General features: G+C 41.1%; 1 protein-coding gene across 2 annotated transcripts in view; it reads left to right on the forward strand.

Annotated features, from left to right (window-relative positions):
- Nucleotides 1-25,869, forward strand: part of PCNX2 (pecanex 2) — a 309,389-nt gene that overhangs the window by 231,382 nt on the left and 52,138 nt on the right. For both annotated transcript variants that reach the window (XM_028849636.2, XM_028849638.2), the window contains exons 24-25: nucleotides 1,868-1,926; nucleotides 4,651-4,866. In XM_028849636.2, coding sequence (XP_028705469.2) covers nucleotides 1,868-1,926; nucleotides 4,651-4,866 — 275 coding nt within the window. The remainder of the gene's footprint in view (nucleotides 1-1,867; nucleotides 1,927-4,650; nucleotides 4,867-25,869) is intronic.

Genomic DNA, 25,869 nt, shown 5'->3' on the forward strand with positions numbered 1-25,869 from the left:
ACTTGAAGGATAAGAGGAATCAATGAGGAAAAATGAGTGGGAATGGAAAGGGATCCCTAAATAGAGGGAACATTTGCAAAGGCTACTGGAGAGGAAAGAGCAACAGGACCAAGAGGTCTGGGCATGTTGAAGGGGTGGAAAAGGAAAACCAACAGGGTTGGAACAAAGAAAGCAAAGAGCAGAGTGACAGAAAAGGCAGGAACTGGCCAGGCGCGGTGGCTCACAACTGTTATCCCAGCACTTTGGGAGGCCAAGGCGGACGGAGACCATCCTGGCCAACATGGTAAAACCCCACCTCTACTAAAAATACAAAAATTAGCTGGATGTGTGGCGCGTGTCTGTAATCCCAGCTGCTCGGGAGGCTGAGGCAGGAGAATCGCTTGAACCCAGGAGGCGGAGGTTGCAGCAAGCCGAGATTGCACCACTGCGCTCAAGCCTGGAGACACAGCGAGGCTCCGTCTCAAAAAAGAAGAGAAAAAGAAAAAGTAGGAGCCGGATGTGTTCAAGACAAGGCTTTCTACAATTGTCAGTGGGACCTTCATTATGCCCAGATCTTCAAGTAAACCCTATGTGTGATACTGATGTATTTGTGGAAGTCCTTTCTTAATGGCTAATATATCAGATTTAACCATATGAAATTGCCATTTTGCAGGTGATAATAAACAGTTGACTGCCATCAATTTCATAGGCTTGATGTCAATTTCATGTTTCATTCTTTAAAGACCACCACTCAGTATTGGAAATAAAAGGACAAAGGTGGGCTGGCATAGCCTCTCCAAGCAGAGCAGATCGGTGCACTTACAAAGGGTTTTGGGGATGTGTGGAGTTCAAGGACTAGTGAGGTTTTGGAGGCATACGCGGGTTGACAGCATCTGTATAGGAGGTTACTTGAAAAGCCTGTTGTTCATCAGTTGCCCCTCAGAAGCCTGCAGTGAGTCAGCTAACTCTCAGAAGCCAGGATTGTCATGGACTGGCTGCCTTACAAAAGCTGCGCACTGAGGAGTGTTTCCATGATGGAATAGGTTCAAAGCTGGTTCTAGTGGCCACTTGTTACCATGGCTGCAGATGATCTGAGAGCTTTCATTCTCATGGTTCAACCTAAGAAAGGTCTATAAGAGTATACCCAGCTCCTGAAAGCAGGTGGTGGAGATGTTGACTACTCACCACCATTTCCTGAAATCAATTTAAAGAGAAAGATACCTATTTGGACACTGTTCTCAAGTTCTGAAAGAGGGTGGCATTGTATTGGCAGGTTAAACACTTGGTTTTTGTTTTTGTTTTTTTTTAGGCAGATTCTCACTCTGTCATCCAGGCTGGAGCGCAGTGGTACAATCTCGGCTCACTGCGACCTTGGCCTCCTGGGTTCGAGCGATTCTCCTCCCTCAGCCTCCCAACTAGCTGAGATTATAGGAGTGTGCCACCATACCTGGCTAATCTTTTTTGTAGTTTTAGTAGAGGTGGGGTTTTGCACTGTTTGCCAGGCTGGTACCAAGCTCCTGACTTCAAATGATCTGCCTGCCTCAGCCTCCCAAAGTGTTGGGATTACAGGCATGAGCCACCATGTTCGGCCTAAATACTTGCTTTGATTTTGCAGATCTGGGGCTCCAAATTGATTAAGACACAAGGCCATTCTCTCCAAATCGGAGAGCTACTCATCTCTCCCCTCCATGTGTTTCTTGTACTGTTCTCTCTCTTTCTTGTCATGAGACTCCTCTCTTCCTGCAGTGTGGTAAAACTACAGCAATCGTCTTAACCTGTGAGCTCTGTCGCATTTGCATTTTCCACTCATGCAGCTGGTTCTGTAAACCAACTCTTCCGCTTGGGGGGATCTAATCATGACCTTCTACCCTTTTGTGGCCTCTTCTAGTACAAGGCGTGTGGATAATTCCAACACAAGACTGGCAGTCCAAATTGAAAGAGATCCAGGTAAGAAGATCTCTTCTCTCTTTTTAAACTATTTATTGCTATATGGATGGATTTTCAAAAGGAAGAATTAAATACTCACTCTGTACTCACTGTGGAGACAATGCACATCTTAGTTAATATGCTGACTGTGGAATGAAACTGTGTAGGTAGACTGATCAAGCATCCTGATTTGGTCTGACAGTGTATTGCTCCACTGTTTAGAATTGATTAGGACCTTGCTCAGTATTGGATAACTCTGTTAATCAAGACATTTTAGTTTGTGTGTAGTAAACCTCAAACACAGACTATAAACCTTGAGATTCGTCTTTTAGGAAAAAAAAGTTCTTTGGAAAAACATCAGCATGATAATGTCCTTGAAGGCAAACCATTCCACGATCCAGGATCTAGAAGCTTTCAAAAACTTTGGTCAGCATTAAGCTATGGAAGGATTTACCTGCTAGAAGATTATTTTACTTTTTTCTTTCCATAATCAATCTCCTTTTTTAACCATTCTGTTTCTTCCTTCCTCATATTAGAATGCAAATTTTAACTGTGCTCTATTTTTATCCTCCTCACTCCCTTCTTTGTGCCCCCAAATCTGCCTAGGAACAATTATATCATGCTCATTATCTGTATTTGAATTGCATATACATGATTAATTCGAAATCAGAATTTGAAATTTGAGATACCTGGAGAGAGAGGCTTATTTTTTGTTGAACTTCATGTCAGTACAATGGGGGAGGAGAGGTACTGGTATCTCTGAGGTGCAGCCGTGGGACTGTGATGTTCCAAGCCTATTGATATGAGGCAGAGGGACAGTTTCCCAAGCACATTGTGCTGTTAGTGAATCGTAATTGCTGTCTCATTTTAATCTAATTATGCAGATGTGTGGTCAATGTGTTTTAAGAAGATGCCCTGAGTTGAATCTCTACTTTTAGTGATTTTAATTGTTTTGTTTTATTTAAACATTGAACAGTTTGAACAATTAAGCAAAGGCTAATTCTCTCATTCAGGCCTTTCCTTTCAAAGTGCCAGAGACTGAAAGTAATCTTTAATTAGTGTCTCAGAATGCATGCTGCTTCATCAGAGAAAATGAATACAGTGCAGGTCAAGGAGGCTTCGTCTGCACAGAAGATTAAGCATACTGATACTTTATTAGACTACATGGCATGACTCAGCCCACAGAACAGTTTCTTTCCATTAATCATAATTAGGTTATTGATTCAGCTTTCAACTGTCATGAGTGGCCAGCAAAGATATTCACAATTTGATAGTGTTATTCTGTAGATTTCTTAGAGGTGGATTGGTGATCTTCCTCGTATAAGTACACTTGGGGCGTATTCACGTCCTTGTACCACTCCCTGCCTTCCACACCCTTATTGTGCCCCGGTTCCCTTGGATACAAAGCAGAGATGCTCCGGTTAGATCTGCAGTCTTCATCCCTGTCCTCCCCGAATCTCCATCTCCACTCAAATAGACAATCCAGAAAGGAATGTTGAGTTTTGCTTTAGGCATTTCCTCTTTGGGACAACTATGCCTATGGCTTTCCAGAGCCATAATTTCCTCTCCTAAAGAAAAGCTACTCCTAAAATAAAAGTCATGAATGTGAACATTTTTCCTAGGCTTCTCCCAATGCTTACTCCACCCACAGGACCACAGACCAGGAAGACTTCCCATGTTATCCAATCTGCTCTTTAAAAAATCTTATATCCCTCATCTTGAGAGATCCCTTGAAAGGAGGGAAAAGAGTCAGAGCTCAGCAGGGAGGATATAGGAAATGTACTACGCACTCCTAATTTCACCCTTACTCAACATGCACCCCTGGCTTTCCACTGGGAAGCAAGGTATTCCATCATTCCATCTCCTTTGCAGCTTCCTCCTTCACCCTTCCTTGGATGTCATTATCCACCCAATTAAAATGGCCAAAGTTAAACAAACAAGCAACAATGGACAATTCCAAGTCCTGGCAAGGATGCAGAATTAGAGCTGTCAATCACTGCTGGGGAAATGCAAAAAGGTTACAGCCGCTTTGGAGAACAACAGTCCTGCTCCTAAGCATTTACTCAAGAGAAACGGGGAGAGTCATATTCACACAAACTCCTGTTCATGACTCTTGGTAGTGATTTTACCCATAATCACCAAAACTGGAAACAACCCAAGTGTCCTTCAGCAGATGAATGGATAAACAAACTGTAGCACATGCATACAGAGGGATACTACTCAAAGGTGAAACAGAACACACTCATATATACAGCAGATGAATGCATTATTCTAAGAGCTGGCTATATGACTATATGCATTTTTCAAGACTCATACACTAAAATGGGTGAATTTTACCCTACATAAATTATTCTTCAATAAACCTGAATTTTTAATGTATATATAATTTAAGAACAAATGGTATCCATTTATATATAGTATAACAACTTATATGTTATATAATATGTAAAATATATATTTGTATATAACAAATACTAGCAATGATTGTTTGTGTTATATATTATAGCACATATATATAAAATGATGCTGCTTATTGCCTGTAAATTATACAGAGAGAATATAAAGGGAAAAAAATAGGAGGGTCCCATATAATCCACTGAAATGTGGGAAGAACAGATCTTTCCTCTTTTATGTATATAAAGAGTCTGATTTTGCCCTTAATCAGATGACAGCTCACTGTTTCCTAGGTCTGGGTACACAGCAAGAAGTAGGCATTCACTGATCATATTTCTTGTCTACCTTTAGGGAATGATGACAACAATCTCAATTCCATTTTTTATGAACACTTGACAAGGACCCTCCAGGAGTCCCTCTGTGGAGACTTAGTTCTTGGTCGTTGGGGCAACTACAGCTCTGGCGATTGCTTTATTTTGGCTTCAGATGACCTCAATGCCTTTGTTCACCTGATTGAAATTGGAAATGGTCTTGTCACCTTTCAACTTCGAGGACTGGAATTCCGAGGTAAGAATTTCTTCATTGCGGAAACTGTTGACAGTTGGTTGCTTGAGTTAATTATCAAGCAAAACTTTAGGAAGAAGTCACTGTTAAACAGGAAAAACGTAATGTCTTCCTACTGAAAGAGAGCTTGCCACCACTACCTTGATATAAATAAACTACAGTCATCTGAAGGAATAAAAACATAAAACATAGAATGGCATGTAAACTTGTGGATTAGCAAACCATGACATTGGTTTATTAGCAAATCAGGATATTGATTTGGGAATAAATATCCCAACGCTTTTTTCCATTGGGAAAAGCTCAGAAGCCACAGGAGGTTGTGGGGAACATCGGGGCTCCAAACGGAGTCAGCCTGACCTTTTTCTGTGGGCCACAGGTGTTGGGATCTGCTGTGTGCAAATCATTTAAAGTCTTAGAGCTTTTCTCTCCTATCTGCAAAATAATAATAATGAGAATGGGTGCCTTACAATGTTACTGTGTGGTTTGAATGAGATCATGTAGAAGGCACTTCATGAATCCTCATTGCTTTGTGGTTATTGAGTCTGCCTGAATCTTGAAAGTATAACCCCACTTTTCCTGTGAATCAGGAGCTGGAGTTATGCGGGATTCAGAAAGTGGTATAAATGATGTACCTGTTGCCTTCTCCTGCGTTGTTTTCTGAACATCTCCTCTGTATCAGGCAGTGTTTTAATACTAGAGATACAATGGACACATGACATGAAAGAGTCTTATCCCGATGAAGCCTACCCCCAGTGAGAGACACCTAAAGTAAACAAGTAAACAAGCAAACAAACTTATTATAGCTTGGAGCAAGTGCTATGAAGGAAGTAAATAGGGTTCTGAAACCCAAAGTCACTGCAGAGGATGAGGGTGAGGAGGTGCCACGTTCAATGGGATGGTCAAGGAAGGCCTCGAGAGGAGACCAGGAGGAAGAAAGTCCCCAGTGCAGGAACTGATAACTGCTAAATGCATGAGTCAGGCAGCATCTCAGAGCATTCCTGGCATCTGGGAGGACTCAAGTGACTAGGGCTGACCAGCACTTGCAGCAACTTGACATGAGGCAGCAGGAAGCCCAGTAATGTGAGATCTCCCCGCCAGCGTCAGGGACTATATGTTATTCTCTATGTTACGGGGAGCCATGTAGGGACTCTGGATGAGGGAATGGTTGACCCTCTCTACACTTTAAAAGATTGGTCTGGTGGCTGTGTGGAGAATGTACTGGGGGAAGACAAAAGTAGAAGCAGGGAAACCATTTAGGACTGCATTGTAGACACCCAAGCAGAAGATGACAACAGAGACACGGAAGTGCCCAGAGACTGGGAGGTGGAATCAGAAGGGCTAGCTGTTAGGGGTGAGAGAGGGGAGGCTCTGTGTGCCCCCCAAGTTTCTAGATCGAGTGTCTGCGTGGGCAGAGGTGTGTTTACTAAAACAGGAAAGCCTGAAAGAGGAATAGGACTTTTTGGTCTGGTAGTGGAAGCATTCAAGTGAATGTGCCAAGTAGCTAGTACGTACAGTCTGACAGTTATTCAGGAGATATTAATTTAGCACTGATTACATGTCATGCATTAATGTAGGTACCATGAATACAGAAGTGAAGCCCCCACCTTAAGATGCTGGGAGCCTCACAGAGAAGACAGGTATGGAAGGAGCTCATGTGAAATGAGTATCCCATGAAATGAGTATTATGACAGTGTCCTGCTAGGGCCACATTAGGGACCAGAGGAGAGGCACTGGTGTCAGGTTGGAGTCTGGGTCAGCTCAGTGGAGGAGAAAGAGGGGCAGCAGATGTGATGACAAGAAAGCACCAAGTCATCAGATGTAGTTCTCAGCAGATAGTTTGGAAGTGATTATAGGTAATGCTAGAAAGGTGAGCAGGAGCCAGTTCATACCTGTTCAAACCCTCACTGTGACAAAAGGACAATTGAACACCGTTGTCTAAAGATGATCAGTTATCTCGGTTCTTTGGATGAGAATTTCTAGCATTAGTTTTGTGAATATCCGTGCCTTTCCACATTCCTAAATAAATGTATACAAAATGTTTTTTTCTAGAGTGGTAGGTTCCGTGTTTTAGGTGTGCCTTCTGTGCACTTTTCTGAATTTTAAGAATCTAATTTAGAGGGCTTAGTCTGCAGAAGGTTATTGAGGAGGGGAATAGTGATAAAACTCTACAGAGTAATCACAGAAAGGATATTTCCCCTACATTTAGCACAGATGCCAGAAAATGTCATGAGAGATGGTGGAAATAAGTGCCTCCAGTGCAATAATACAATAGAACTGTGCTGCTCTCTGAATTTCTGAATCTCAGCTCTTTTGAGAGCTTTTCTTTCTTTTTTTTTCAGTGTATTCCTTTTTAAATATAATTTCAACTTTGATTTTAGATTCAGAGGGTACATGTGTAGGTTTGTTACATGGATCTATTGTGTGATGCTGAGATATGACGTATGATTTGTCCCATCACTGAGGTACAGCTCATAGTACTCAACAGGTTTTCAACCCTTGTCCCCTTTGCTACCTACCACGTCTACTAGTCCCCAGTGTCTATTGTTGCCTTCTTTATGTCCATTAGTACCCAATGTTTAGCTCCCATTTATAAGTGAGAACATCTGGTATTTGGTTTCCTATTCCTGCATTAATTTGCTTAGGAAAATGGCATCCAACTGCATCCACGTTGCTGCAAAGGACATTTTTTTAATGGCTACATAGTATTCCATGGTGTGTGTGTACCCCCATTTTCTTTATCCAGTCTACTGTTGATGGGCACCTAGGTTGATTCCATGTCTTTGCTATTGTGAATAGTGCTGCAGTGAACATATGAGTGCATGTGTCTGTTTGGTAGGTATAACAATTTATTTTATTTGAGTATATATACCCAGTAATGGGATTGCTGAGTTGAAAGGTAGTTCTGTTTTAAAGTGCTTTGAGAAATCTCCAAACTGCTTTCCACAGTGGCTAGACTAATTTACATTCCCATCAACAGTATATAAATGTTCCCTTTTCTCTGCGGCCTCGCCAGCATCTGTTTTTTTGTTTGTTTGTTTGTTTGTTTGTTTTTTTAAATAATAGCTATTCTGATTAATGTGAGATGGTATCTCATTGTGTTTCTGATTTCATTTATCTGATGATTAGTGATGTTGAGCATTTTTTTTCGTGTGTTAGTCGGCCGCTTGTATGTCTTCTTTTGAGGAGTATCTGTTCATATCTTTTACCCATTTTTTAATGGGGTTATTTATTTTTTGCTTGTTTGATTGTTTAATTCCCTTATAGATTCTGGATATTAGACCTTTGTCAGTCACATAGTTTGGGAATATTATCTCCCAATCTGTAGGTTGTCTTTTATTCTATTGATAGTTTGTTTTTGTTTTTTTGTTTTGTTTTGTTTTGTTTTTTGCTATGCAGAAGATCTTTAGTTTAATTGGGTCTCATTTGCCAATTTTTGCTTTTTTTGCAATTGCTTTTGAAGACTTAGTCATAAATTCTTTCCTAAGGCCCAGGTCCAGAATAATGTTTTCTAGGTTTTCCTCCTATAGTTTGAGGTCTTACATTTAAATCTTTAATTGATCTTGGGTTAATTTTTGTATATGGTGAAAGGTAGGGGTCCAGTTTCATTCTTCTGCATATGGCTAGCCAGCTATCCCAGCACCATTTATTGAATAGGGAGCCCTTTCCCCATTGCTTATTTTTGTTGACTTTGTCAAAAATCAGATGGCTATAGGTGTGTGGCTTTTTATGGGTTTGCTATTCTGTTCCATTGGTCTATGTGACTGTTTTTGTACCAGTACCATGCTGTTTTGGTTACTATAGGCTTAGAGTATAGTTTGAAGTAGGGTAATTGATTCCTCTGGATTTGTTCCTTTTGTTTAGGATTGCTTTTGCTACTTGGGCTTTTTTTCGGTTCTATATGGATTTTAGAATAGTTTTTTTCTAGCTCTGGGAAAAATGACATTGGTAGTTTGATGGGAATAGAGTCTATAGCTGTATGGTCATTTTTTTTTATTATACTTTAAGTTCTGGGATACATGTGCAGAACGCTCAGGTTTGTTACATAGGTATACACGTGCCATGGTGGTTTGCTGCACCCATCAACCCGTCATCTACATTAGGTATTTCTCCTAATGCTATCCCTCCCCTAGCCCTGCACCCCACAACAGGCCCCGGTGTGTGATGTTCCCCTCCCTGTGTCCATGTGTTCTCATTGTTCAACTCCTATGTTGATTCTTCCAATCCATGAGCAAGGAATGTTTTCCCATTTGTTTGTGTCATCTGTAATTTTTTTCAGCAGTGTTTTTGTAGTTCTTCTTGTAGAGATCTTTTACCTTTTTGGTTAGATGTATTCTTAGGTATTTGTGTGTGTGTGTGTGTGTGTGTGTGTGTCTGTGTGTGTATCTATTGTAAATGAGATTGTGTTTTTGATTTGGCTCTCAGCTTGAATGTTACTAGTGTGTAGAAATGCTACTACATTTTGTACATTGATTTTGTATCCTGGAACTTTACTGAAGTTATTTTATCAATTCCAGGAGGCTTTTGGCAGAGTCTTTAAGGGTTCTCTGACTATACAATCATATGATCAGTAAAGAGAGATATTTTGACTTCTTTTTCTATTTGGATGTCTTTTATTTATTTCTCTGAACTGGCTGCTCTGGCTAGGACTTCCAGTACTATGTTGAATAGGAGTGATAAGAGTGGGCATCCGTGTCTTGTTCCAGTTTCAAGGGGAATGCTTCCAGCGATTTGTTTGTCATAGATGAGTCTTATTATTTTGAGGTGTATTCCTTCTATCCTTCATTTCTTGAGGGTCTTTACTATGAAGGGATGTTGAATTTTATGGAAAGGTTTTTTTTTCATGTCTATTCATATGATCATATAGTTTTTGTTTTAAATTCTGTTTATGTGATGAATCACATATATTGACTTGTGTATGTTGAACCAACCTTGCATTCTAGGAATGAAGCAGACTTGATCATAGTGAATTAACTCTGATGTGCTGCCTGATTTGGTTTACTAGTAGTTTGCTAAAGATTTTTGCATCTGTATTCATCAGTGATATTGGTCTTCACTTTCTTTTTTGTTGTATTTGTGCCAGGTTTTGGCATCAGGGTGATGCTAGCTTCATAGAATGCATTAGGGAGGAGTCCCTCCTCCTCAGTTTTTTGGAATACTTTCAGTAGAATTGGTACTAGATCTTCTTCTTATGTCTGGTAGAATTCTGTTGTGAACCCCTCTGGTCCAGGACTTTTTTTGATTATAGGCTTTTTATTACATATTCAGTTTCAGAAATCAATATTGGTCTGTTTAGCATTTCAGTTTCTTCCTGATTCAATCTTGGAAGAGTGTGTGTTTCCAGGAGTTTAGCCATTTCATCTAGATGTTCTCGTCTGTATGCATAGAGATATTCATAATAGTCTCTGAAGATCTTTTGTATTCTTTTAAGATCAATTGTAATGTCATCTTTGTCATTTTTGATTGTGCTTATTTGGATCATCTCTCTTTTTCTTTGTTATTCTAGTTAGTGGTCTATCAATCTTGTTTATCCTTTCAAATCAACTTTTGATTTTGTTGAATCTTTGTATGGATTTTGGGGTCTCAATTTTGTTCAGTTGTGCTCTGATTTCAGTTATTTCCTTCCTTCTGCTAGCTTTTGGGTTAGATTGTTCTTGTTTTTCTAGTTCCTTTAGGTGTGATGTTACGTCATTAAATTGAGATATTTCTAACTTTTAGAGGTAGGCATTTAGCACTATGAACTTTTCTGTTAACACTGCTTTTGCTGCATCCCAGAGATTTTGGTGTATTGTGTGTGTGTGTGTATGTATGTATGTATGTATGTACATATGTATGTATGTATAAGACAGAGTCTCGCTCTGTCGGCCAGGCTGGAGTGCAGTGGCACAATCTTGGCTCACTGCAACATCTACCTCCCAGGTTCAAGTGATTCTCCTGCCAAGTAGCTGGGATTACAGGTGTGTGCCACCACACTCAGCTATTTTTTATATTTTTGGTAGAGACAGGGTTTCACCATGTTGGCCAGGCTGGTCTCGAACTCCTGACCTCAGGTGATCTGCTTGCCTTGGCCTCCCAAAGTGCTGGGATTCCAGGTGTGAGCCACCATGCCCAGCCTGTTTTTATTAATTTAAAAGGATTTTTTTTTCATTTTTGCCTTAATTTCATTGTTTACCCAAAAGTCATTCAGGAACAAGTTGTTTAATTTCCATGTAAGTACGTGGTTTTAAGAGTTCTTCTTGGTATTGATTTCTGTTTTTATCCCACTGTGGTCCAAGAGTATGGATGATATTACTCCTTTTTTTAAAATTTATTGAGAGTTGCTTTATGGCTGAGCATGTGATGTGGTTGATCTTGCAGTATGTTCCATTTACAGATGAGAGGAATGTATATTCTGTAGTTGATGGGTGGAGTATTCTATAGATTTCTGTTAGGTCCCATTGGTTAAGTGTCAAATTTAAGTCCAGAATTTCTTTTCTTTTCTTTTTTTTTTTTTTTTTTTTGAGACAGAGTCTCACTCTGTTGCCCAGGCTGGAGTGCAGTGGCCGGATCTCAGCTCACTGCAAACTCCGCCTCCCGGGTTCACACCATTCTCCTGCCTCAGCCTCCCGAGTAGCTGGGACTACAGGCGTCCGCCATCACGCCCGGCTAGTTTTTTTGTATTTTTTAGTAGAGACGGGGTTTCACCGTGTTAGCCAGGATGGTCTCGATCTCCTGACCTCGTGATCCGCCCGTCTCGGCCTCCCAAAGTGCTGGGATTATAGGCTTGAGCCACTGTGCCCGGCCCCAGAATTTCTTTGTTAGTTTTCTGCCTCAATGATCCGTCTAATGCTGCCAATGGGGTGTTCAAGTCCTCCACCGTAATTGTATGGCTGTCTTAGTCTTTTCGTAGCTCTATAAGTACTTGTTTTATGAATCTGGGTGCTCCAATGTTGGGTGCATATATATTTAGGATAGTTAAGTCTTGTTAAATTGAACACTTTATCATTATGTAATACCCTTCCTTGTCCTGTTTTACCGTTGTTGGTTTAAAGTCTGTTTTATCCAATATAAGAATAGCGACCCCTGCTCCTTTTTTGATGAAAGGTTTTCAGTTTTTGCTGGAATTCAAGGGAAAATCTTTTAGAGCTAACCTAGTTGAATGTGAGTTTTAGTTTCTATCACAAGTTCTGTGCCATTTTTAGCTTCTTTAGCAAACTTAACCAATCGTTGAGTTTAAAGGGTACAAGTTAATGAGACTTTAGAATTTTGCAGTGCTTTTTCTGTCTGTCAGCTCCTCACACAAGCAGTGCTTCTTAATCTAGCACAATAAATGTTCTGGTCCCATCTTAGATCAATTATATCTTGAGGCATAACTAGCCACCACAAAACTTCATGGTTTAGAATAGCAATGCTGTGCTATTTCCCACTGTTGCATGGGTTGGCCTGTGGTTCTGCTGCTGCTGTCACCTGGACCACTTGAACAGTTTCATTCAGCAGGTAGATGAGCCAGGCTGGGAGGTCTAGAGGCTGGCTGCCAAACTAGGAGCCTTGGATCTCCTCCATGGGACCACTCAGTCTCCCAGGGGCCAGACTAGGCATCTTCACAGCCAGGTGGTGTTTGGGTTTGGAAAGGGGAAATCTGAACACTTCAAGGACTCTTACAGCCCAGCTTCCCAGACAGGCACCATGTCATTTCTGCCACATTCTGGTGGTTAAAGCCATTCCCAAGGACAACTCAGATTCTGGGGGTAGAAAAAGTGACTCTGCCACATTTGCACAGTGGTATGATTACAGGGAGGCATTATTTGTCAATATTACAACATACCAGACTCCTTGAACTTCATCAGATGAAATACAGAAGGAGGCTCAGAACTGACAGATGTAGCCATCCCCAAGACAGAGGCAGAGATTACGTGAGACAAGACTGCCCAGGAGGATCTCTGCTATTGCTCATTGATATCCCTTGTTCCTGCCAGCCACAGTAGGAATATAACCTGGCGATAAGGGTCACTTTGGCTCCATAACAACGTCTTGAGAAAAAAATGACAGCTCGCCTGCCCCAATACCACTCACTCTTAAACAATACATTTTTTTTTAAACCCAGTTCAATTGTAGTTGGACACAGGGACTTTAAAAGAGCACATCGCTTGACAAAACCTAAATCGTGCTTTTATTGTGGGAAGAATACAGTTAACCTAAAATGGCTGTTCTGTTTTATGTCTCTTTGCAACATATAGTACAGTATTCCTAGGGAAGGTCTGTTTTCTTTTACCTCCTTGGACATTTTAGAGTTTTCTTTTCACCATTTTCCTTTTCAGTTTCTTGTTTTCCAAAATAACTGGCTTTATTTTGGTCAAATTTAATCTACTTCACCCCAACCTGAGGCAGTCAAAATATAGATGGGCTTGTTCTCCCTCCTGAAGTCTACTGAAGCCATTAGTGGAAACATGAAATGTTCACAGGATAGACTCTGATTCTTTTCAGAAAATGAGAAATACACTCCAGAGGGGAGGCAAGCTCCCCAAGGCTGTAGACCAAGAAAGTATCCTGTCTTCCCCTCCCTGAAAGGGATGCATTTGTGTCAATAAGAGTTCTTGGTCATGAGCTACAAAACTCAAGTCTAGCTAACTTAAGTAGAAGGATTTGTTGGAAGATGTTGCAAAGGGCACAGACTTCTGAAAAGGCTAGCAAAGCAGGCTTTGCAGCTATTGGACAAGAGCCAAGTCTAAAATCACACTACAGCTGTGAAGGAGTCACATCTTGGCAGGTGAATCCAGACACTGGCATCATGTCATTGATACCATGAGCCTGGATACTGGACACTGCTACTGCCAGCGCAGCTGCCCCCAGAAACTGGATGAACACCACCCTTCCAGAATGCATTCCACATAACCTTGCTTCTTTGTGTCTCCAGCTCATTAGTCAATGTCTGATGTGGGTTTAACAGATTCACAAAGCCAAGATTTCACGTGTGTGCTCTAGATGGAAGGGAGCCCGGGAGAGAAAGTGTCTGACTCTCCAGTTTCTCTGATGGGAGGTGGTGACTGCCTATCCCTGAGACTCACAAAATGGGTAGATTAATTGAAGTAATGCTAGTTGCTGTAACTATTAGGCCCCAAATTTCAGTGGCTGATGCAACAGACGTCTGTTATACATTCATATAGAGTCCAATCAGTGAGTGGAGGTAGTCGGGGAAGGGGATGGTTTCATTCTGCACTACCAAGGATTCAGGCAAATAGAAGCTCCGCCTATTCCCTAGCACATTGCTTTCAAGTCCACCTTGGACTTCAGTACCAAGCTGGCAGTAAGTGGGAGATTGCATGGAAGATTGTTATGAGCTTGGCCTAAACCTGGGATACATCATTTCCTTGTACATTCTACTGTCCACAATTGACTTGACTACAAAAGAAGCTAGGAAATGTTATCTAGCTGAGTACCCAGGAAAAAAGTAAAAGGCTTTGGTGAACAATTAGCTAGTTCTGGTGCAGTACATAATTGCCCAAACCTAGAATAGGGGCGTAGATCTCAGATAGCCCAAAAGAATGATCAAGGTTCATGGCACATCCTATTTCTGTTGTCTGGTACCATAATGAATTTGATACAAATTCTATATCAAGAATACAAATAGGATGGGCACAGTGGCTCATGCCTGTAATCCCAGCACTTTGGGAGGCTGAGGCGGGTGGATCACCTGAGGTCAGGAGTCCGAGACCAGCCTGGCTAACATGGTGAAACCCCATCTCTACTAAAAATACAAAAATTAGCTGGGCATGGTGGCACACGCCTGTAATCCCAGCTCCTCGGGAGGCTGAGGCAGGAGAATCACTTGAACCCAAGAAGTGGAGGTTGCAGCAAGCTGAGATCGCGCCATTGCACTCCAGCCTGGGCAACAAGAGCGAAACTCCATCTCAAAAAAAAAGAGAGAAAGAAAGAAAGAATACAAATGAGGAAGCCCCATTTTTCTATTCTATTCTTTTGGCTTATATATTCCAGAATAGAAATAAATTATTTTCTTGTTAATGTAAGAAAACAGGATTGTGGTGCCCCTACTGCTCTTGAGTTCAGGAGTATTACTTGCATCTACCTAAACAGGGAGCCTGTCAGGAAAACATTCTAGAGTGGACAGATTAATCATTGGCTTTAAATCTAAGTCAAATTAATAGATAATGAATGTTAGAAGGCCAAAGGGGGGCACCAAGTTCAAGGGTTTTCAAAAGAAATGGAATCTGTTGAATCGTAAATCCCATTTAACCATCCTTTGTTTAGGTGGATACAGAAAGATGGGAAAGTGAGAGTCCGTTTCTGCTCTTCTTTAGTCAGTCAAGTGACCTAGGCTGATGGGTTAGCTTATTTCTATGAGAACAGGAGAAAAATGAATGAGGAATCACCATGCTGCCAACAGCAGGAGCCAGGCAACTTGAAAATACTGTGTGAAGAGGTGAAGGATCAAGAATACGAACAGAAAGCAGAAGGCATTGGAGGGAGTTTTCTTGTGAGATGCATGTGAACTCTGGGCTAAGGAGAGAATGCAGAGAGTGTGATGGTGACAAGTACCCTCCGAAGGGGTAGTCTCATCCCTTCCTCCCACCTAACTAATGGGAAAAGCAAACCCAGAGAAATGAATAGGCTTTCCCAAGGCTTACAGCAAGTTAGAGGTAGAGCTAGTCAAACCCACATGGCTGTCTCTTAACCAGGACTTCCCCTTCCACCTCACCATTTCACCTTCTTCTGTCATTCCTGCTTTCGGGTATTTGTTTGGAATTTGTATCATAGTGTTTATTTAGTTCATTAAACACGAAAAACTGGTGTATAATTCATTTTGTCACTTGCATAGACCCTTGAAAACTCCATATCTTTTTTTAGTTAGGAAAAATCCCCACTTTCTATCAGGATATACAGAACATTGCAAGTGACTTGGCCTATCAGAACCTTGATTTCTTCCTTAGAGCCTCAATGTGATTTCTAAGTCTCTTCTCAGCTTTGACAGTTCATCAGTTCACAAGATAAAAAATAATTCCACCACAGGACATATTTAGGAGAAAGTTGAACTTCTCCCTGTTGCAGTGTGAAGATAATTCCCTCCAAGGGGGGAGATTGGATATAATTGTTATATCTCCCAGTTTGGGAGATATACCATGGCTGGAGGCCATGGCTGGTGTCACAGAAGTTGAGCAACTATTGGATCCCTGCTAGAACAAGAAAGGCCAGTGTGCCTTAGCATTAGTCTATCGGCTGGTGGCAGGACTGGGCTTCGGAAGGACCACTGCAAAGAAGAAACAGAATGGAGGAATTTCAGGCAAAAGAAAGAGGAGGGCTTGCTACAATGGCAGGTGAGGGAATCCAAAGGTCTGGGATGAGACTGGGAGGTTGAAACCCATGGTTATTCATCCACAGAAGTGGGAGAAAAGAGAGAACATACAGCACAGAGGCAGGTAGGGGCGGGTGTTACAGAGATGGAATAGGAATGGAAGAATCAAGGGAATAGGGAAATATACGAGTTGAATATTCTTTATTTGAAATACTTGGGACCAGAAGTGTTTTGGATTTTGGATTTTTTTTATTTGGAATATTTGCCTATACATAATGAAATATCTTGGGGATGGGACCCAAGTCTAAACACATACATATTTATGTTTCTTATAAACCCTATATACATAGCATGAAGACAATCTTATGCAAGATTTTTAATAATTCTGTGCAGGAAACAAAACTTGTGTACAATGAAGCATCAGACAGCAAAGGTGTCACCATCTCAGCCACCCATTGGGCAATCTGTGGTTGTTTGGAATCACCATCATTCCTGACTCTGATTTTATGTGCTACTGATAAGCATTTATTTTCTTATAATTGTTCACACATAAGGACTTAACAGTAAAAAAAAAGTGACACACCATTAATACCGTGAATAAATGCTGTGTTTAGGGTACCTGTGCAGCTCAGTGACATCACCAGAATACCTGGATCCGCTGCTAGGCAAGAGCAGCAGCACACAGCTGCAGGCTCCTGGTCTCCACCCAGGGTGCTGGGGTTTGATTAAAAGGTTAATGTACACTGCATTTTATTTATTTAGGTTGGAAGAAACATGAGAAGCAGTTGAGAGACCAAGAAGTGGGTCCTCTAGGGATGAGGAGGCCTTCTGCTGTGTGACTTTTATAAATGGCCAAGAGGGTCTTTTTCTCCTTGGGGACACTGAAGAAACTGTAGGCTGTGCACCCGCATTTTGACTGTTCCCATCACAAGAGGTCAGGTGTGGAATTTTTCACTTGTGGCATCACGTCAGTGCTCAAAAGGTTTTGGATTCTGGAGCATTTAAGTTTTTGGATTTTTGAATTTGGAATGCTCAACCTGTAGTACAAATGCTGGGCAGCATGAAACACTCACTTGAGGTTAGTGATCATTATTTTAAAGAGAGATCTGTAAAGATTAATAACTGTGTGGTTTTCTCTAAGCCACATTCAATATTGTGGATGTAGGCGTGGAAGGGCAGAGTTAGAGCTAACCAGGACTGGGTTGAACCAAGTGAGTGTCATGAAGCTGAGAATGTATTTAATATGTAAGGTTGTGACAATGATTATAATACTTGGCCATGGAGTGTAAGCTGAGGATGAAGGGAAGTGAGGGTGTGAAAGAGGTAAGAAACAGGACCAATGAATCGTGGATCTGGGAAGGCTGCAAAGATTGTTGAAGTTGAAAGATTAGAGGAAATGAGCTGGAAAAATGAGGTGGTTACTGGAAAATGTTTCAAACTGATATCTTTAGAGGGAAAGCAATTTTTTTATAATCAAACTCTAGTGTTATCACCCTGGGAATGACTGGCTGAGGTTGAGGGGAAGATGAGATCTTTGCAGGGGTAGAGATTGGACTGGGCACCAGGATGTTGGAAAGAGCATCTCTATGGCTATTTACATCCCCAGGAGTAATGGCAGGAGGCATGGTGGAGAGAGTGACTGAACCGGAGACACAATCTTTATGGAAGGAGTGGGAATGACCAGAGAGGCCATAGGAGATGGCAATGAGTTGGAGCATGGGATTAGGATGACAGAATGGCCTGAGAGCATCAATGAGAAACACAAGGATGTCTTCCAGTGCTGACCAAGTGGTGAGAGGCATGTGTGAAAGGATTTTGAGATTTGCATGGGTGGAACAGTTAAGTTGGGATCAGAAAATGTGATCTATAGAGAGGCAAGGAAATTAGACTTCAGGGAATCCTGGGCTTCCCATAGCAAATGACGTGAACTGCATGCAGTAAAGCAGCCTTGTCTCATGGGAGGATGAAGACGATCCTGTAGTCTAAGGCTGGGTCATCTGCATGGAAGGCTTTGAGGTGACTGAAATGAAGTTGATCTAGGCATGGAGGTATGCGTGCACAATCCTCATTAGTGTAAGGCTGCTACATGTTTCTCATGGTGAGATCTGTTTTCCAGAAATCGTCTTACAGGAGGTAGGTGTTAGGAAATAGAAAAGAGTCATCTAATAAGATGAGTTTTTGGAAAGCAGGAGAAAACAATGATACCATAAATGCATGGTGTTATATGGGCATTTGCCTTTTTAATTATTTGTGTAACTTTATTTCCTCAACTTACTCATTTCTCAGTATTTCCTTGTGATGAGTGATACAGCATTTGTATATATTTTCTACATTTCCATCAATCAAATATATACAGTTTTTGCTCATCTAATAGTTCAAACAAAAAATAATAGAGATTACTTTGTTCTTTTATTTAAAATAAAGTTGTAATGAAAGTTATATTTGTGTTTGAGTGTTTGTGTTGATCATGAATCTCTGAGGTCAGGGCCTTGTCCTTAGTATCAGGTATGTGACCACATGGTTGGCAATCAATAAATGTTTTCTTGATAACAACATTATAAATAATAATTTGAAAACCAAAGCCAGTTTGTTTTCAATAGACTTACAAAGTTTATGCATTGAGGTTTTTCTATTCCTGCGGACTATGAAAAATTAACTAAGTCAGACTCCATTGACTGTGAGCCCTTCAAAGGCCGGGGCTTCATGGCTTTTTCACGTAACTCTCCCCAGTGCATTGACTGGCTCATGGTAGGATGCCCAGTAAATATTGGTTGGATGAGAAGGTAGACAGTTGCAAGTTTCTTGAACACCAAGTACATACCAGGTACCATATTAGGTTCTTTACTTGTATTATCAAAATATTCCTTATAACAGCTCTATAAAGTAAGTAGGTGCTATTACCCAACTGTCAACATGAGAAATCTGAGCGAATGAATTTAAGTAAGGTGCCCACGGCCACACAGTCCCCAGTGGTAGAGGAGCATGAACACCTAGATGTGACTGACCCCAAAGTCCACGGCCTGTACAGTAGACTCCGGTGCTTGAGAGGGAAGGAACAGAGGGAGGAAGGTGGGTTAAATAAGGAGAGAATATGAAAGAAAAAAATGATTAACCATTTTAGAAAGTATTTTTGGTTGTTGAAATTAAACAAATAAAAGTTGGTTTTACCAGAATTCATTCTTAAAGGCTATTGTGGTAGCACCTTTGTAGGTCACTTCTAGCAGCTCAGCTGTTTGAATTATGGGCTGTCTTAGCAATTTTGCTTTCAATGTTCATTCTGCAAGACTTAATTAAAGTCATGAAACCTAGATGGCTCTTGTAGAATGAACATTGAAAGCAAAAGGCACAATTATCAGGATGTAGCTACACATTACCACCACGTCTGGAAAATATCAAAAAATAGGATTTATGTTTCTGTCTGTGTGAAATGTTATCAGCCATCTCATAGTTTGGCTAACACCCCATAATCACTGGCCTGTGGGGACATTTAAAAATATCTGTGTAACTGAATCTTATCTAAAGCAAATCCAACCCAAACCTTTATCTTAGCTGGCTAATCCATACAGAGAGATAGCGTTCCCACTAATCTTGGAGTTATCTAGAATTTTCTCTGCTCTATGACAACATTCAGGTCATTAGCAAATGCTTAGTTCTTAGGTCTGTATAAATTGAGTAATCTGTCAAATCCCTTGGTTCCAAACTTGCCCATACAATAATGAGTTATCCATTCAGAATCCCTGACCACGTATTTTTCTTCATTGCAAATTGTGTGACCTGTTAATAGGAGAGACAAAGTCCTGTTTGTCTAGATAGCGAAACTGGGAAGAAAGAGGGCTTCTTGCTGAACGTGAACAGGGTCTGCATATCTTAACATTCAGCACTCAAAAATAAATTCACGGGAGAAAAAGAAAATAATACAACTTTGAATTAAATATTCTTTAATTAGAATATTTATTCTAAGGACTCTTCTGAGTAGAGTTGGGTGCATTAGTTTTCACATCTTTAAACGGGGCAGGAGTAGTGGGAAATCATATCACTCACAGAGATAACTATCATCTATTTCAAAGTTTCTTATTCTTATGCTTCTAAACTGCCCAGTGTGAGTTACAATGTGTACTTAGTGATTTGGTTAATTTCGTTTTCTCCCATGAGCTGGTTGAAAATAAATAAATTCAGGAAACCTTGGCTTGTAATTTGTCAAGCCTCATTAGACAGTGTGTGATAAAAGAAGAATACTGATTTTAAATTCAAAAGAGCAGACCCTTCCACAAGACGAGTCTCTTTTGAGAATCAGCGCCCTGGAAATTATGTCTGCATAGCCAGGTTGATGTGTACATCAGATAAGATACTCTGAAGCATTCCTTTTTAAATTGATAAGTGTCACATAAATACATAGTGTTGTGAAATAGAAATTCTGTGAAAAACCAGTGCTGTTTCATTTAAAGGTTTAAATTTAAACATTTAAAATCTAGCTTGCCAGACAGGTCACAGAACAAATTTTATTCGTATGGGCAGATCTTAAAGAATATGAAGTTCCTTGGGATGTAAAATTGTTACAATGTAAAATCTGTGCTAGGCTCACAAAATCAAACAAGTTATAAATTATTCAAACCTACTTTTGTCTTTTTTCTCTATTGCATACTGGGCCAATACACTTCTAGGTTCCCAGTATCACATTTAAAAGACACTGAAAGCCAGGCACGGTGGTGCATGTCTGTAATCCAAGGAGGATTATATGAGGCCAGGTGTTTGAGACCAGCCTGGGCAACATAGTGAGACCCCATCTGTAAAAAAAAAGAAAAGAAAAAAGAAAAGAAAAGAAAAAGAAAATTAATTAGGTAGGTGTGGTTGTGCCTGCCTGAGGTCCCAGCTACTCCAGAGGCTGAGGTGGGAGAATGACTTTAACCCAGGAGTTTGAGGATACAGTGAGCTATGATTGCACCTGTGCACTCCAACCTGGGTGACAGAGGCTGACCCTGTCTGTACAAAATATAAAATAAAATTTAAAAGACACACAGGTCCAGTGTTGCTGAAGGACTAGAAACTGGAACTAGGGGAGAAGTTGCCACTAAGGTAGTAAAGAACTGAACTCATTCAGTGGCTCAACAAGCTGATCCTATTCGTTGTTTTGGTTCTTGTCTGTGGCCTTAGTCATGTAACTATACTATTAGCACTCTGTTTCCCTGTCTTTAAGATTGGATTAATCTAAACAGAATTGATTACCAAGTGAATGTGTAACACTTAGGGAATAGGAAGTGTCCAGGACAGCTTCTTAGTGATGGTAATGATGGCAGTAGTCATGGCTCATACAGTGTCTCCCAAAGAGAGAGACTCAGTCTTTCTGTGTCTGGCCCTGGTGGTTTCAGGGAAGCTGAAACCTCCAAAAAGTGAGTCTTTGCTATGGCAGGGAAGCCCTATTCGTCAGAATCAGAATTAAACAGCAGTTGAGAGGATTGTCCCTTGATTTACTTTGTTGAGTAAATAAAATCATTTTTACCTCTCCCTAGGGGCTGATTTATTAGAAATTCTAGTATTTAAAACTGGAATAAGAAATTTTAAGTTTGCAACTATAATCCAATGGATAGAAAAATAAATATTTTAAGACCTAGAAAATTTCTACATGAATTTTGTTTCTATTGCGCGACCTTAAAGGAGGCTCCTTGAAATATAAAATTCTTTTTTTTTTTTTTCATTTGAGACGGAGTCTTGCTCTGTTGCCCAAGCTGGAGTGCAGTGGTGCGATCTCAACTCTCTGCAACCTCTGCCTCCTGGGTTCCAGTGATTCTCCTGCCTCAGCCTCCCAAGTAGCTGGGAATACAGGTGTACACCACCACGCCTAGGTAATTTTTGTATTTTTAGTAGAGACGGAGTTTCACCATGTTAGCCAGGCTGGTCTTGAAATCCTGACCTCAAGTGATCCACCCACCTTAGCCTTCCAAAGTGCTGAGATTACAGGCATGAGCCACCATGCCCAGCCTGAAATATAAAATTCTTACAATTCTTTCTTTCCACAAATTAAATATAGTGAGGTCTAACAAATACAGAGATGTCCTCTAAGAGCAGGTGGATGGGAATAGATGACCTGAATGTTCCTTCAAGCTTATGTTCTAGGATTCTGTCCCTGGAAAATGAGTGTGGGTAGAAGAGGAGCTGAGAAAGTTCCTCCCTGCCATGACATGGAAACTGCAGGAGAAGTTTATGGGGCAGGGAGGGAGGGCGGTGGGAATCCCACTGTGACCTTCTTAAAAATGACAATCATTCAAAAATGTTTTAAAGTCTTTTTTTGACATTATTTCATTTGGTCACAAAGCAGCCCTTGATGTAACCAGCTGACAAGAGGCAATATAAATTTAGAATTCTAGCTTTAAGAAAAATGTTACGGGGGCCCTTGTCCTGTTAATATCTCTACCACTGTACATGCAGGAGGATATTAGAAGGGGCTATCAAGGAACCTCGCTGGGACTGAGCCCTGTCTCACACATCTTGTGTTCCCAGCCTGTAATGTGCACTCAGGGCTGTGGAAGTGAACTGCTCAGAGCTCAGCAATGGCCATATCTGATGGTCTCCTCCTTTTTGTAGCCCCGATCAATTCAGGAATAACCTTATGTGACCACAAAAGGAAATACATTTTCTAATAATCCAACATAAGTATCCCAACGTTTGTGCCTATAAGTCCCATCTGTAGTTTGAAAAGCACGGGCTAAGCTCTACCTATGTCTAAGAATGTCCACTTTGTGAGTTAGGGTCTGATTGTGCTCTATGGGTGGTTTGAGCTTTGTCCCTTGTCTAACATCCTCTGTGGTCACCTCACTGCTAGGTATATGCAGAACACCAGCCCAGTGCCTGGCATGCTGCAATGGCTAATGAAGGCAATGATCCTTTTAAAACTCAGCTAAAATAAATATTCAGCATATTTTTAAACATTTACAATGTTTTAAATGTAATCATATTGATGAAATTTTGGATTTTTTTATGAATCCAGTTAGATTCCTTTTTGTAGAATCCAATTTGATTTTTGGGAACAAAAACTCGTATTTGTTTCTCAAAGTACTCATATCAGTTAAGAAGGGAAATTGAAGGACCAAGAAGCCCAATCTTGAAAATGTGTTGTGCATTTCGGCTTTAATCGCAATGTTCTCACTGGAAGGTTGTAAATCATCCCAACCTTTTCTTTCAAAGCAGCTTTTCTGGTGCAGGGGACCATGTTTAATGTCCCTTCGAAGTCCCATTATCTACATGTTTCCTCTTATCTCTTGGTAAACAGCCTGCACCTTAGTTCTGGTCCCTATCACTTTATTCCTGAAATGAGACTGTGGGTGGCTGGTTTCCCCATCACTGGTCTGTTCCTCTTAATCCCAGAAGCTTCAGGGGAATTTTCTTAAGTACAGCTTTCCTCATGTTTCCTTGGGACTTGAAAATCTCTTTTACCTGCCTGTTACTTACAGAATTAGGTTCAAATGTCTCCAGTTTGATCTAACTCTAACTTTCCTTCCACTCTCCCACTCTTTATGGATCCTGTCCTCTGGCTCAGGCCTCCCAGCCAGGAAGGTACCTCTCATGAGGCCTTTTGGGACGTAAGAGAAGGGAATATTTTGGTTTGATTTTTGGTTGCTGGACCTTCTGTTCAGGCAACCATTCTTCGGTTCCCAACTTTCCCAAGAGAATGCCAACCTTGCCTCCATCTTGGCAGGTGTGTCTGCCAGCCACACAAGTTAGCAACAATCCTGTGCCTCTCAGAGAGAATATGTTAAAATTCACTGCAACTCGATACATAAGAGTTGTCAAAACTAGATGGAGAGAAATTGTCTTAGTTCAGGCTGCTGCATCAACTATACCATAGACTGGGCGGCTTAGACAACAAACATTTATTTCTCACAGTTCTGGAGGCTGGGAAGTCCAAGATCGGGTGCCAGCAGATCTAGTGACTGGTGAGGGCCCATTTCCTGGTTTGCAGACAGCCATCTTTCTGCAATGTCCTCACATAGCAGAGAGAGAGCAAGCTCTCTCATGTCTATTCTCCTGAGGGCACTACTCTTATTCATGAGGGCCCCACCCTCATAACCCAATCACTTCCCAAAGGCCCCAACTTCTTGTTTGTTTGTTTGTTTGTTTGTTTGTTTGTTTTTGGGACGGATCCTCGCTCTGTTGCCAGGCTGGAGGGCAGTGGCACGATCTCGGCTCATTGCAACCTCCGCTTCCCAGGTTCAAGCGATTCTCCTGCCTCAAGCCTCACAAGAAGCTGATACTACAGGTGCCTGCCACCACACCTGGCTAATTTTTGTATTTTTAGTGAAGATGGAGTTCACCATGTTGGCCAGGATGGTCTTAATCTCTTGACCTCATAATCCACCTGCATCAGCCTCCCAAAGTGCTGGGATTACAGATGTGAGCCACTGCACCCAGCCGGCCCTACCTTTTAATACTATCACCTTGGAGGGTAGGGTTTCAATACATTAATTTGGGTGAGACACAAACATTCAGTCCATTGCAGAAATTATGCATCTCAAGGATTTCCTGAAAGGTATCCAGTTCTCCCAATCCTCAAGAGTTTCTAGAATCTACTCTTGGATGATGCCAGGCCTCTGGAGAGCCCCATATGTAAGGCTGACTTGTTTTGACTACCTATAGAAATGCTTTTGCTTTATTGCACTTCGACCATATTCTAGCATCCTGCACTGTGAAATATTAAAACAGCCTGGCAAACCTTGTGCTTGCACTTATTGTGCAATGTTATTAAGGATGTTGTTCACCATATTGCACAATGTCCTCTTTATGAGGATCCTGGGGATATCATCTCTCTGGTGTCTGCCAGAAATAGCTATGATCCTTCCAAGGAATTAGTTTGTTTTTGCCTTAAAGACACAAGAAACCATTTGTGTTTTCTTTCTACATTGGCTTCTGGAAAGCCCGGAGTGAAATCTGTGGATCACTATTAGTAAATGTACTGGGTATCCTAGAATGCAATTAGGACCCTTGACATTGTTTCTGTATTTGTATTTGTCTTACCTCTGATTTGCACTTAAATTTCTTCACTTGCTTTCATACTATGTATACCTTTTAGATTAAGTTTATTCCTTCTTGAGATTAGGTGGGAATAAATAAGTCTGTCTGGGCTTGGCATTGGTAGGTGTGACAAAGGTGTGACAATGCAAACACAGCCACAATTAAAGGTGCCAAGAGTCAGTTTCGATGGAAATACCAGACAGAGACAGCCTTGCCAGCTTGACATTCATCTCTGCCAGGACTGCAAAAGGTCACATTGTGTGGGCAGGTTGACCTTCAGCATTTCCTCTGGAGGGAATATGCTTCAAACCTTCTGAGTCTTCCTGAGAATATGGACCTTCATTTACATTTGGACAACACAATTAGTGCATTTTCCAAAATTACTGGGTTTTATTATTTTCATATTCTTTTTTTAATATGATCTTGAGTGTGACTCTTTCACTCCTAAGAGCAGATTATCCAAGACTCACCTGAACCAAGCTTTTCAACTGTTGGCAGCTATGATGTATCTGTCAAGTCTAAGCCATCCTTCATGGCAAACTGTTTCCTCAACTGCCCTTTCACCAATGTAGAGACACCCACATGTTCCTCATAGTCTACTGTGCTATTTCACTCAGATGGTTAGAAATTCGAATTCTCGGCCGGGCACGGTGGCTCACGCCTGTAATCCCAGCACTTTGGGAGGCCGAGACGGGTGGATCACGAGGTCAGGAGATCGA

Source organism: Macaca mulatta, chromosome 1 (genome assembly GCF_049350105.2).
Source record: "Macaca mulatta isolate MMU2019108-1 chromosome 1, T2T-MMU8v2.0, whole genome shotgun sequence".
NCBI lineage: Eukaryota > Metazoa > Chordata > Mammalia > Primates > Cercopithecidae > Macaca > Macaca mulatta.